The sequence below is a fragment of the Muntiacus reevesi genome, chromosome 2, assembly GCF_963930625.1.
Source record: "Muntiacus reevesi chromosome 2, mMunRee1.1, whole genome shotgun sequence".
NCBI classification, from domain to species: Eukaryota; Metazoa; Chordata; class Mammalia; order Artiodactyla; family Cervidae; genus Muntiacus; species Muntiacus reevesi.
Genome location: NC_089250.1, coordinates 194,498,683 through 194,513,543, shown reverse-complemented (window position 1 = coordinate 194,513,543; position 14,861 = coordinate 194,498,683). Strand labels below are relative to the sequence as shown.

The following is a 14,861-nucleotide window of genomic DNA, read 5'->3' as shown; positions in this document are numbered from 1 at the left end:
GAGCTGATTGAATGCGAACTGCCTGTGCCATGCCAGGACACAGCGAGCGCTCAGTACCTGTTATTACTCCCCTTCTGCAGGCACTGGAAGAGGTGAAATGTACACGTGTGCAGCAAGGAACACATGTCAGTGGTGAGAGGCGAGATGCCGAGACACACACACTGTAATACTTCACCTGTTCAGAGCCATTCCCCCATGCCCCCGGTTTCTGAGGACCCTCCCCTGCACTTATGAACATCACTCTTAGAGCTCTGACCTCATACCACATGCCAGTGAGAGCTCTGATTTATCACTGGTCATCAGCATGGAGAAGGGGGCCCAGTGTGGGGCAGGAGGGAGGCTGGTGGGGGGTGGGGGGTGGAAGGGGGAAGGAAATAAGGAAGGAAGAAACTGTAGATGGAGGAAAATGAGAAAGATGTTTTTTCAGAGCCCCCAGTGTCAATGCAACCAATAGATCCTTTCAGATCCTATTCAATTACAGTAATATTCATGTCAATTTTAATCCCCATAATCTGCTGAGAGAGAAAACAATCCGTATCAATACTATCACCACCTACACCTTCCACATTAGCCCTGATTGCATTGTATTTTATCCTTTGTCACAAAGGCAACTGGTTAAGGCTGCAACAAAAGGTAATTTGATTTGGGGGAACTTCCCATGCAAGATTTTAGAATTCACAGGAAGGTCCAAAACAAATAATCTCGCGTCTTGATTTGGGGTTTGAAAAATAGGGCAGTCACTCGGAGAAGGTCTGAGGGCGTGAGCAGAGCGGGGCTGGGACTTACCTTCGAGGGGGCAGAACCGAGTCACCTTCTCCGGCATCAGCAGCCCGAGCTTGTGGCGGCAGTAGGTCTCCCCGATCTCCTGGCGGCAGTGCTTGGACTTGGAGCGGGAGAGCGCGGAGATGGCCTCCTTGCCCGAGATGTCACACCTGAGGGGCTGGTCAGGCTTGGCCTCGGGGGAGCTGCCCCCGCTCTTGCGGCCGTGGGGCAGTCGGGGGGCGTCCTTGCCGCGGCTGCCGTTCACCGCGACCCTCTCACCGGGAGGCAGCACCTCGTTGGGACCTTTCCCCGGGGACGGACGCCCCCTCCCTTTCTCCTCCTGCTCCCGCTTCCTCTTCAGAAGCTCCTTCTGTCCTCTCGGGGGCTTCTTCGTCAGCTCGGGCTGGTGCTTCTGCTTTTGAGCTCTGGGTGCAAAGTTGCTGTTGTCCACGTTCTCAAAATCCTTGGGCACCGAGTTCTCATTATTACTGTCTGTTCGCACTTTCTCTTTTGGCCGGTGGGAGAAGTAGCCGTCCTAAAGAAGACGTGGAAAAAACACAGAAGAGAATCTTGACTGAGCCATCAAGCTAAGCAGGCGGGCCCTAGAGAATGGGGCACTGTTTGGAGGTTGGAGCCCTGGGGTCACACACCCTGCCTTTGCTATGAGCTTCACCTTAGACTTCGTGTTAGATCTTTCTCTTGAACTCAATTTCTCAACCTGGAAATACAAGACGTTCCAACTAGAAAATAAAACTTTTGCGATCTCCAACGTGCTCGGACTATGATCCTCAATGCTTGTTATTAAACACACTTCCTTTTCATGGAAGTCTCCTTCGAATGTTTCTGCCACTGGAATCTAGAGTTTGTTTTGGGCTTCCTGTTTAAATTCCAGCAGAGAGCGCTGTGATGGTTAATGGCTAGCAAAGCCATAATAAGGCTATAAGGGGAGAAAACATTGGTAGGCTAGTATTTACTTTCCATTGCTTTTAAGACATGCTCCTAGATCTATGCCCATAAGAGAAATGAGATCATGCTATAGTTAATTCTGGAGGGGAGACATCACCAGCTATCTCGATGGGAATGTGTCCTTTATAGGACAATCCTTACAATGAATCTAAGACTTGGTGACAGTCTTGTGTTTGAGGTTTGACTCTTGGACTCTTGGATAATCAAAGCTCCAGATAGCTTTGACTGTCTGGAGCAGGACTGATTAAGTCACCCGGGAGGGGGTGGGTCAAGAGAAAAGGCAAGAGTCATTCTTGAGACAATGAGTCTTTCCAGGAAGAGGGGCACCTGGAACTCAGCTTCTCCACGGTATGTGGGCCATGGCCATTTTGAGCTTGGATCAAATAAACTGGCCAACTAATGTCCTGCATCATTTCCAAAACCCAGTGCTTCTGTTTAGAGCCCATTACTAAGGCCTTAACCTGAAAGAGAATCCACTGGGCCAAAGCTAGTCAGAGGGGACACAGAGGCCACGGAGAATTGAGGCTAATTGACTCTTTAAACCCACTGCTGCAGAAACACACTGGCAATGAGTAGCAATCCCGAGGCAGACATCCTCGTTCATTTTCCTAAATGTGACCGTTAAAGGTTCTCAAGGAGGGCTCTGGAGGCAGAGCGTGGAGGCAGAGCGTGGAGGCAGAGCGTGGAGGCAGTGCTGGCTCCCAGGAGGGGCTGACGTGCAGCTGACGTTGAGCACGGCTCCTCCTTCAGCGGTCCTGCAAGCCACTACCTGCCCTGAGCCAAATCCTCCGTGCCATTTGTTTCTGTAAATAAAGTTTTATTGAAACACAGCCATGCCTGTTCATTTATGGCTTGTCTATGGTCGCTTTCCTGCTACAACAGCAGAGGTGAGTGGTTGCCATAGGGACTGTCTATCTGGCCTGCAAAGCTTAAAATATTTCTATCTGGCCCTTTAAGAAACACTGTGCAGACCCCAGTTCTCCAGGACCATGAGTTTAGAAGGTTCCCCTTCCCGGAGCTTGGCTTGCTTGCCCTTGTCTCCAATGTCCCCATTTGGTCCAGCAATGTGTCTGCCCACTTCTTACCTTTGTTTCATCTCCCCTAGCATCAAGTACCAATTTCAAGAGTCCATAGGAATGAAAGCAACACTAAGATACCTCGTGGCCGTTCTGTACATTGATGTTACTTTTATCCTCATTTTGCAGGTACTGGCATCAGTGACCCATCAAGGTAACCCAGGAGGTTGGTTATGAAGCTGGGAATCAAACCAGATAGGCCGCTGACCTCTGCCCTGGGCCATCAGATCCACCAGCCACTTCCAGGGAGCTTCAGAGCCCTTCTGATCCCCCTTACTCTGTCCCCTTAAGCACGGCAGTCTGACTCCCCTCCCATCCACTGTCTCCCAGCTAAATGGATCTGGGACAGGCTTATCATCTCCAAAGAGCCATCTCTAGGCTGGCCAGTGGCCATCAGGTGTCAGAAAGTCATAGAAGAGGGAGACAACAGTAAGGAGGGGCCACATGGCACCAGGGTGGCAGCGGCCGGAGGCAATGGACAGGAAGACTGAACCGAGGAGATGCCAAGAGAGAGTGCAGTCTGTGTTCTGTCATGGAGAAGCTGCTGGTCATCCGTGGGAGCCGACATTACATGCTGGTTCATAAGGGGAACTTCCGGTTCTAACACCTATTTCCGGCTTTTCTTACCTCCCGCATGCATCTTGTAAGAAATCCCCCTCAAGTGGGGGCCATGCCTCTGCTGTTGAAACCTAAACAAACTTTACTGCTATTCTTCTTTTCCTTCTTTCTGTTCAGAGACCCCTGAAAAATCCCAAGCAGCCTCTCAGCTGAATTCTCTGAGCTGTCCCTGTAAGCCAGTCACCATATGCCGCTGATTCACAGGTATTACCTACTGCATGCTGAAAATCACCCCCTAAGGAGTACCCCCTCACTATCTTACAGAAAGAGGAGCCAAGGCTTGCTTGTTGCTTTCACCCACTTGGGCAGGTTATCAGGTGCCAAGCACGGTGCTAAGCCCGCCCATGTGATAAATCATTTAACCTTCAGAAGTAAATTCTGAAGTAACAGAGGCAGATACTACCATTCTCTCATCTTACAAAAGAGGGGAAAAAAGCTTGGGGATGTTCAGTGATTTGTCTGACGTCATTTAGGGAAGACTGTGAATTTGCACCTGTATAATTCTAAAACTTGTTATAGTTTTGTGCCTCTTCTGTTCAGCTGAAAGGTCAAGGGCGGAGCATTTAGTGCCCACTTCTCTGTGACAGAGTGGATGGGGTCTTTGCACACTTTAGCCTAGGCTGGAATGGACTGGATTGTGGGGTGAATGGTATTCAGTAAAGCTCTTGACAAATATTCCAGTTCTCTTCCTTCTAGGCACATGGTACAGTTGCACTTCCCATCCCCTAAACGAGGCACAGCCAAGTAACTTGCTGTGGCCAAGACAAGTGACTGGGGCCAGGCACATTTTGCCATGTCCCTTCTTCCCTGGCAGCATCCAGCATCCAACCCTCCATGGGCAGAATAAACCTCTGCAGATTTCTGTCCCTGAGGTTTAGGGATCTTTGTTACTCCAGCACGGTCTAATTCATCCTGATTAATACAGGAGACAACTATCTGCTTTCTTCCTCTTAGCTGACCTCAGATACAAGACCCAATTACATATTACTTTTTGCCTGTAACAGCCAAAAGATCAGTTTGATGGCACTTACTGTCCAAGAACGTGAATTTAAATTCTGTCCCTAAGCCCGTTTTTTTTTTAAGAAATTAACAAGAAGGCAGAGAGTGAGCAGAAACCCCCACAGCCACCTGCATCCACTCTCATCAAAAACGTCCGAAGTACAGTTCCTGGGTTGTTCTCTTTCCTCATTAACTGATGATCACCAGTTTATCCCCTGAGCAGAAAACCTCTGTAAAAATTTCAAAATTTCAAAAGCTCACATTCTCCACCACTTTCTGGCAGAACTTCTCTAAGCAATACCAGACACAGGAAACACTGCAATCAATGAAGCTAATACAATGACCGTCAGAAGACGGCTGGTTCCTCTGGTTAATTTGTGACATCAGGACCAGGGGCCAGCATCAGTTCTAACAGGACTCGAGATTAATAAGGGTTGTCCACTCAGAGACGCTCACACAAAGGGGACTGTCAGCTCTGCGTGAACCCGCGGCCTTCCCCCTGGCCCCAGGCGCTACTCAGCTGGCAAGGGAAACCAAAAGATTTGAGGGTAAGAAGGAAGGGAAATATCGTGTCTTCTGGCATGATGAGCTCACAGGTATTCGATAGCTCCCAGAAAAGTCACTGAGGCATAGTCAGTGAGAATCAGGCATCACTCAGGAGCCTAAGCTCTTGGTCACACTGAGTCAGGGCTGTTTTGTACAGCAGTTGATGAGTTCTCCAACACCTTCCCCCAACGGTTTTCTTTCTTCTTTTTTGTACACTTTATTTTACTATGGTGAGAACATGTAACATGAGATCTACCCTCTCAGCAAGCGCTTTAAGTGTCTCATACAGTCTTGCTACCCACAGTCACAAGTCAGTACAGCAGATCTCTAGAATGTATTCATCCTACACCACCAAGACTTCATGCCCGTTGATTACAGAGATTCCTCATTTCCCCAGCCCCTGGCCACTGGCCACCACCATCCTAACTCTCTGATTCTGAGTTTGATTATTTTATTTATTTACTTAAAATTGAAGGCAGACTTTTTTTTTGGCCATGCCACATAGCAGATGAGATCTTGCTTAGTTCTTCCATCAGGGATTGAATCTTTACCCCCTGCACTGGAAGCACCAGGGAAATCTTGAATTTGACTGTTTTAGAGTCTCATTTAAGTGGATCAAGCAGCACTTGTCTTTCTGTGTCCAGCTTATTGCACTCAGTATTAACATCCTCTGGGTTTCCCTGGCAGCTCAGATGATAAATAATCCACCTACAATGCAGAAGACCCGAGTTGGATCCCTAGGTCACAAAGATCCCCTGGAGAAGTGAATGGCTACCCACTCCAGTATTCTTGCCTGGAGAATTCCATGGACAGAGGAGCCTGGTGGGCTACAGTCCATGGGGACACGACTCAGCGCCTTTCACTTTCATCCCTCTTTCATACCAGCATCCTTGAGGTTCATCCATGTTGTCACATATGACAGGATTTCCTTCTTTTTCTAGACTGAATAATATTCCATGTATTGAATACACTGCATTTGCTCTATCCATTTATCCCTCCATCCTTCTATACATTGGTGAAGTATCACCTACTTTAACTTTTCACCTGCTTGCCAAGAGGCTAATCAGTCTTGGTTCTTCTCTCCTTCCCCTGGAGAATCAAGATCCAGACATCCAAACCCAGGTTCCTTTCCCTGTAAAAACCAACCGTGGCAAATATATATGAGATAATCCTCATACCTTTAGCACCCATATCCCCCTAAACTCTGGCCCTTCACGCACTTTGTGTCCCTCATCCCCTCGAGTACCCAGTGAAGCCACAACATGAGTCCTAATGAAGGGGAGGAAGCTAAGGCAAGGGGAAGTGAAATAACCTGACCAAGAAATGAAAGCAATGCTGGAAATGATGTGATCCAAATTCTGCATGCCTCAGTTTCCTCATCTGGAAAATAGGGATTTGAAAATAATGCATCATGGGTATTTGGTGATGACAAGTGTATATAAAACTTCTGGAATGTGTCTGCCACACCCAAAGTAGGAAGAAGAACGAGCAAAGAAGCTTCCCCACTGATTAACACTGGACCTCCACTGTCTCACCCCGATGGTCTTCACCTGGATGACAGAGAAATTATTATTTCTTCATGATGATCTACTAGCTGCGCCCCTTCTATTCTTAAGCAATCCAACACTCTCACCTTGGGTTATTTATGCAAATGCAACCCTTTGACTTATTTTATTTTAATGTGCTTATTACAATGATTGCACATTCAAATGTTCGCATGCGAGCTCCAAAACTCTTAATTGCTCTGCTGTTGCCTTACTGCTAAGCTGCTGCTAGAATCCATTTTTATTCTGGAGAAATAATTAAATGCAATAATGTCCTCCACTCCCATTCAACCTTGGGCATGTTTAGAGCCAATTTCAATCAGGTAGAAATATGCCAAGCACAAGATGGCTTCGAGAGACAGGTTACGTGACCCAGGTTGCTGTGTTGGAGACACCTGGGCCTGCTTCTGTCTTTCCTGGTTCTTTATGGTTCAGACTCCAGGATGGATTTTTCCTTGCTTAGTCAATTGAATCTGCCTCCCACTGCCCCTCTCGCCCCGCCCCCCACCACACCCCGGTCCTGTTTCAGAGTGGAGGTGGGTTGCTCTATGTTCTAAATGCTCTACTCACTGATAAACCTTTGCTCTTATTTTTGTGTAGAAAGAACACCAAACAGGAAAGGAGGAGACCCAGGGATCTGTCTTGCTTTAGCGATTGTCAGATTTTCTCATCTATAAGATGACAGGTCCTGTGTGATGCTGAACTTTCTCCGAGTCGACCATTAATCAATACAATTGACTAACAATGTTCTGCCGTTTCAAATCGTTGAGGAATAACTGATGGATTTTAAGAGACCAGGGATGGGGGGATAGATGGGTGCTCCTAAGTGCAAGGTCCCCTCCCTGCATCATCCTGTGATCGCCTTCTCCTGTGGCTCTTTGACCTGGGACAGACGATTTCATCTTCCTGTGCCTCAAATCCCTCATCCATCCCAGGGGCTGAGGCTGGCACCTGTCTCCCCATAACTGAGAACCGATGAAGCGCAGTGACTGCACATGCAAGGTGCTAACCAAACACGCACCTGTTAGAAAACACGTGTGCAGTGCGGACTCTGCCCCAGGCTCTGCTTCCAACCCTTCTGCACCGACTCACTCATTTGATTCTCATGAGGATCCTATAAAAGAAATGCTGCTATTCTTCCCATTTTTTTGGATGGGAGCACGGAGGTTCAGAGAAGGGACTAAATCCAGATCCAGGAAATGGAGGAGCCAGGACTGGACCCCAGGCAGTTGAGGCGTAGAGGCCACACCCACCGACACCTCCCGCCTCTCGGCCGCTCTGAGGACCAGGGAGGGTGCCAGAGGGGAGCCCCAACCAGGTGCGCTGCGCAGGCATGAGGGCGCCCCTCCCACCTGCTCACTCATCACCACCCGGTTACGGCTCCCTTTCACGCCATGTGGACGCACGGCCAGCTGAGTAGCTGTTCGCTGGTGAACTCAGTGTCCGAGGCTTCATTCCCATCACCAAGGTGACCAGGGCCATTGAGAGGGACACTGGGGGGAGAAGCCTGCACCTGCTTCCAAAAGAACGGCTGTGCCAGGGCAGTGGCCGTGTGCATAGCTGCACCCAATTAGGACATGCAATTACCCCAGCTGCCAATGCAAACAGACCTCACAGAGGCCCCTCGCTGGCTCATTCGTATGCACAGAGAGTGGCAGGGCTGGCCAGCACTTAGAAACTCGGGGGCCTCGCTGGGCACGGGCAGGCCAGACTTTAATAAAACCCTCAATAATAAGCCTGGTGTAATTTAGCAGATTTAGTCATGTTAACGGGATGTGCAGCTTTGGGTGAGGCGGGAGCGAGCTGCATGAGTAGTACTGGCTTGACTTGGAATCCAGCCTCTGCCCTTAACTCTGAGATACCGGGAAAGGAGCTTAGCCTCTCACGGCCTCAGTTTTCTCCTCTACCAGAAAAGAAGGGGTCGGAAGACCTACTTTGCAAAGGTGAGGGAGAGATTAAATAATAGGGCACACTCATATTTCAATCTAGTTAACAACAGAACATTTAGCACGAGGCTTGATACACCCTCAGCACTCAGTTGACATTTTTAGCTGGTGCTCCATCACCCAGTGAGTAGACTTAAGCCATTTGGAAGGGCAGGGTGGGGTGAAGTGCAATCAAGTTCATCAGGCCTCTGCCACTTGCTCAATGTGTGACCCAGGGCACAGTATCTAACATTGAGAGCCTCAGTCTTTCTCTCTGTAAAATGGGCATAATAACTAGTACCTGCCTAACGGCACTTTTACAAGAGTACCTGCCTAACTGGAAATGGAGTACCTGCCTAACGGCACTTTTAACGTGTAAAGCACTCAGGATAAAGCCTGCTGCTGCGGCTGCTAAGTCACTTCAGTCGTGTCTGACTCTGTGCGACCCCTTAGATGGCAGTTCACAGGCTCCACCGTCCCTGGGATTCCCCAGGCAAGCCATTTCCTTCTCCAATGTGTGAAAGTGAAAAGTGAAAGTGAAGTCATTCAATCACTTCCGACTCTTCGCGACCCCATGGACTGCAGCCCACCAGGCTCCTCTGCCCATGGAATTTTCCAGGCAAGAGTACTGGAGTGGGTTGCCATTGCCTTCTTCGAGGACAAAGCCTAGACCTGAATAAATATTAGCTACAATGGATTAAATGGGAATTAATGCTTACGGTGATGAGCTAATGAGGTGGTTCTCAAAGTGTGCTCTGGGAACCCCTGGGGGACCCTTTCAGGTGATCTTTAAGTTCACTACTTTCATCATAATTTGAAGATGCTCTTTTCCTTTATTCACTCATCCTCTCACACAAGCACACAGTGGAGTTTTGCAGAGGATCCATGATGTGTGAAATCACAACATACTGAAAGCAGAGAATCCAGCTGTCTTCTATTAAACCAGATATTACAAAGGTTTGCAAAATGCAAAACAAACAATGCCTCTTCTCATGAAATTTGTTTTGGTTGTGTAAAACATACGTATTTTTCATAAAAGTTTTTACTTATACAGACACGTAATGAGTTATGATTAAGTAAATCAATAAATAACCATTGCTAAGAATGCCCTAGTTTAAATTTCAACATATAACAAATAATTGATAGATATAACCTACATAAAGAAAAGCTCCTTGGGGGTCTGAAACAATATTTAAAAATAGAAGGGGGTCCATGGAGACCAACAAGTTTGAGAATTGCCAACATAATACAGACTTATCATCCGAAATATCTATTCATTGAGGAAATAAAAAGTTGAGGACCTTTTTATGTTGGGTTTTTCCCTATAGAGCAGGCCTGTGGGTTTGTATTTTACTTGCATACATGACAAATACACACACGGGTGGAAATCTAGGTCAACTGGAAATGGAGTGATGATAAATAGTTTTATAGAGAGAGGCTGAACCCTGAAGCCCCGGGACACCCTCTGGGAAGAAGAATGACCTGCTGGCCAAGATGCTTCCTTTGACCAAACTCTAGCCAAGCCCCTCTGAACCCCTTCTCAACATGGCCTCAACTTTGGCCTGTAAAGACTGGAGCAAACACTAACATCATTTCTGACAGCTCAAGGACACAGCCCTTGGATGATTCTAGTCCCCTTCGAGCGCCTGCCTGAGAAAACAGAAGGCTGCCAACAGAATCGAGTTTGCGCCAGCTAACCCCCTAAGACAGGGCCCCAGCATCCCTTCCAGCCCCTGTAAGGGAGAGGACTAGCTTGGAGAAGCGCCAGCCGGCAAACCCAGATGAGTTTCATGGGGACAGGGCCCCCCACCTCCTTCCTGCTTTTCTCCTTTCTCACTGCCCTGACTCTGCTCAAGCCCTGCTCACGCCCTCACGATTCCCTCACGCTCCCTTTAAGAGACCAGTCTCTGTACAAGTCTCAGTGGCGTTCAGTTCACACTGGACCCATTCCCCTTGTGCAACAAGATCTCACCCACTGAAATCTGTCCTTACGGCCTTGTTTATCCCTGACACTGCCCAAGGCCACGCGGTCTGGCTCTCAACCCCGTATTGCTGTGTCCTTGGGGCCAGCGCAGGAGTCCAGACTGGACCCACGCTGTCCTTCCAGCCCCACCAGGAGGGTGTGACAGTCACAATGAACAACCCAGTCCAGCTTCAGTAACAAAGCCTTCTGGATTTCTCCAAGATGGACTTTCTCAACTGTGACGTTAGGGACATCTGGGGGCAGGTCATGTTTCTTTGTGGAGGCTGTCCCGTGCATTCTAGAATGTACAGCAGCATCTGTGATCTCTCCCTATTAGATGACAGTAACATTCGTGTGAAAACCATAACTGTCTCTAAACATTGCCAGACATACCCTGGGGGCCAAAAATCACCCCTGTTGGAGAAGCACGGCTCCATGGCATGTACTCCAGAGGCCCCTGTTAGCAGCCTCAGTGGCTCAAGCCCTGCTCCCAGGAGGCAACACAGCCCCAAGTGACCAGTCCAAGTGGACAGAACAGGAAAGCTAGGCCAGGGAGAAAGACATGGCCGCAGGAAAAGGGCCCGAGTAAACTAAGGAAAGGCATGCTGGAGGGAGCAGGGAGGGGCTGGAGGAGGTGGGGAGAAACTGCGTCTGCAAGGGGGGAAGTGGGAGGAGGGTTAGACTCCCCCGCTGGAAACGGGGTCACCCTGAGGAGGCGGGACACTCATTCAAGCAAGTGGCTAGTCCCCAAGCTGCTGGCACATCCCCAATTTAAGTTGTTGTTCAGTTGCTAAGTCATGTCCGACTCTTGCGACCCCATGGACTAGATAGCCCGCCAGGCTCCTCTGTTCATGGGATGTTTCAGGCAAGAATACTGGCCATTTCCTTCTCCAGGGAATCTTCCTGACCCAGGGACGGAACCTGTGTCTCCTACAATGGCAGGCGGATTCTGTACCGCTGAGCTACCAGGGAAGCCCCCCAAATTTAAACCAGAGGTCATAGCTGGGACTTCATGGTTGTATCAAGGGGTTGGTTTGCTTTGTACGGGGTACACATGTCTCGGTTTATAGTCCCAGCCAACATTTCAAGGTCTAGAGATTCCATCTTAAAATTTGGATTGCCACCCTCTCTTGAAGCACCAGGAGACCTGACCGCGGCGGGCTGGGATTCTACGTGTGCTGACCGTCTGGGGCTGAGCAGTGGCTGGTAGTGTTGAGAAGGGGCGGCCGCTCTACAGACCATCACAGCTCTTGTCCAACGCGGCACAGGTCCCCTTATCCGCTGCACATTGGGAGCCTGCTCAAAACCAAGGACCCAGCATTTTCAAGTAACTCAACTTCAGAGCCTTGCCTCAAAGATCTCAAGAGTCCTTAAGGAAACCTTTTATTCCAGGGTTTTCCATAGAAGTGGAACTGCCCCTCGAGGGGTGTTCTGAAAACATGTGCCATTTTGGTTGACTGTGGGATGCTCCTGGCAGAGAGCAATGGGGTCAACAGATCCCCAGCAATGCATATTCCCAAAGAAATGAAGAACTGTCCCACATCCTGCAGGACTTCTGAATGTCTCTACCTGTCATGTGGGTGAACAACTGGTTTTTAATTATGCAGGTCAGGAACCTCATACAAATTTACATATGACAGAGTACTTTTGAGTGCTTTTAACAGAACTGAATTTTCCAGGAAAGTGACTATCTTTAACTCAAGGGGAGATCTTACATCATTCAGAGTTTTAGCATGACTTTTAAAAAATCCTGTCACCAACAGCCACACAAGCTGTGTCTGTAAGTTACCAACAAACACACCTGTTCTCCACCTGCATTTGTAATTGTAATTCTTGGAGTCAACATCCGGCACCTGACCTTTTCATACGTCTTCTAGCCCCTTCACACAAAGGGAGGCCCGTCAGCTGGCAACATCAGTATCCTTAGGAGTCTGTTAGAAATGGAGGTTCTCAGGCTCCTGCCTGGACCACTGAATCTGCATTTTAACAAGATGCCCTGGGGGTTTGTCCACACATTACAGTTTGGGAAGAGCTTGTCTGGAGGTGTTATGCCTGATCACTTACAGAACAAAATACACATTTTTTTTATTTCAAATTACTTTGAACACATTTGTTATATTATTATCAAGGCAGTGTATTGATCTGTTTCAGAGCTGTGAGTGTAAGTAGGTTGTAACAAGTATGGATTTCATTTCATGATAGATAAAAGGAATTATTTTAAAAGATTTATTGCATGAAGAGGGGCTGGGTCCAACAGGGTTGAGAATCAGTGGTTTATTCACCCTACATACTTTAACTTGGTGCCTACTCCTCGCCAGGCATGGAGGAGGCAGAGGAGAGGAAGGAGAATTAAGACACGCTTCCTGTCGTTGGTGGAGTTCCGACACACGAGAGGGAAGTGGGAGTGGACATACAGTGTTTTATACAGGATGAGAGGGAAGGGAGGCAGAGTGGCGATGAATGTGTGCCAAGGGTTTCATCAAGAATCCAAGTCCAAGGAGAGCGGAGGAGGTTTTCACAAAGAAAGCAGTTTTCCTGCCTGAACTTCAGAGGAAAGAGCATGTTTAACAGGAAGACAGGGAATCACAGGCAAGCAAGCCCAGCAAAATTCAAACTTAGTAATAACAACGATAGTAGCTAACACTTACAGAACATTAATTCCAAGAACTGCACTAACATTTGACACTTGATTATTCTTAAAAATTCCAGAACAACGTGTTAATGAACTCAGTGGGGGAAAATGTATCTCTATATCAAGTCTGCACATCGAACACTTTAAATATCTTACAATTTTATTTGTCAATTAGACCTCAATATACATACCTAATTAAAAGATGCTTTTTAATTACACCTAATTAAAAGACACATGCTCCTTGAAGAAAAGCAATGAGAAACCTAGACAGCATATTAAAAAGCAGAGACATTACTTTGCCGACAAAGGTCTGCCTAGTCAAAGCTACAGTTTTTCCAGTGGTCATGTATGGATGTGAGAGTTCGACTCTAAAGAAAGCTGAGCACCGAAGAATTGATGCTTCTGAACTGCAGTGTAGGAGAAGACTCTTGAGAGTCCCTTGGACTGCAAGAAGATTCAACCAGTCAATCCTAAAGGAATTCAGTCCTGAATATTCATTGGAAGGACTGATGCTAAAGCTGAAGCTCCAATAGTTTGGCCACCTAATGCGAAGAGCTGACTCATTTGAAAAGACCATGATGCTGGGAAAGATTGAAGGCAGGAGGAGAAGGGGACAACAGAGGTTGAGATAGTTGGATGGAATTCATCGACCCAATGGACAGAAGTTTGAGCAAACTCCGGGAGATAGTGAAGGACAGGATCTCCTGGCGTGCTGCAATTCACAGGGTTTCAAAGAGTCAGACACGACTTGGCAACTGAACCACAACACAGCTGAAAAAAATCCCAGAATAACTCTTTTGGGTAGGTATTAGCATCCTTGTCATGGTGAAGGGGCTTGCTATGAAGCTATAAGACACCATGCAGAGCCACCCAAGACGAACAGGTCATAATGAAGATGTCTGACAAAAGGTGGTTAGATAGCATCACAGAAGATACGGACGTGAATTTGAGCAAACTGTTGGAGACAGTGGAGGACAGAGGAGCCTGGAGTGCTGCAGTCCGTGGGGTCGCAAAGAGTCGGAGACAACCTAGCGGCTGAACAACAATAACTGACCTTTGACAGGTGAATGCATGGAGGCACAGAGAGGTTACATAACATGCTCCAAATCACACAACATGGGTATAAAACCTACACTCTACTCCCTAGGGCTGTTAACAATCAGCCTTGGTGGAGTGTCATGGGTACCCAACAATCCCTAGGGGGTGACACCACCTCCAGCAAAGACCCTAAAAGAAAGCAATCACTAAGTGGGCTGAAATCTTTAAAGAGGAGAGGGGGTCAGCAGGCAGAGGGTTGGTTACTTGAACAACTTGAGTCCTTGGTGTAAAGTCCTCTTGCCTTCCAGCTTTGTCTCCCTTGTTGTTTGGTCACTCAGTCTTTGTGACCCCATGGACTGCAGCACACCAGACTTCCTAGTCCTTCACCATCTCCTGGAACTTGCTCAAATTCATGTCCATTGAGTTGGTGGTGCCATCTAATCATTTCATCCTGTCATCCCCTTCTCCTCCTGCCTTCAGTCTTTCCCAACATCAGGGTCTTTTCCAATGAGTCAACTCTTTGCATCAGGTGGCCAAAGTACTGGAGTTTCAGTTTCAGCATCAGTCCTTCCCATGAATATTCAGGACTGATCTCCTTTAGGATGGACTGGTTTGATCTCCTTGCAGTCCAAGGGACTCTTAAGAGTCTTCTCCAACACCACAGTTCAAAAGCATCAATTCTTTGTCTCTGTTACTTGAGGCTAACTCAGTTCTGTACTCCGCCAACCCCAACATGCTATTTGTCATGGTTTTATTTCCCTACGCACCTTCCACGAGTCTCTTGTCCCAGCT

At 47.8% G+C, this 14,861-nt stretch overlaps 1 protein-coding gene across 1 annotated transcript in view; it reads right to left on the bottom strand.

The window, feature by feature from the left end:
- Positions 1 to 14,861, bottom strand: part of XYLT1 (xylosyltransferase 1) — a 343,548-nt gene that overhangs the window by 157,404 nt on the left and 171,283 nt on the right. The window contains exon 3 of the mRNA XM_065924410.1: positions 787 to 1,297. Within this exon, the coding sequence (XP_065780482.1) occupies positions 787 to 1,297 (511 nt within the window). The remainder of the gene's footprint in view (positions 1 to 786; positions 1,298 to 14,861) is intronic.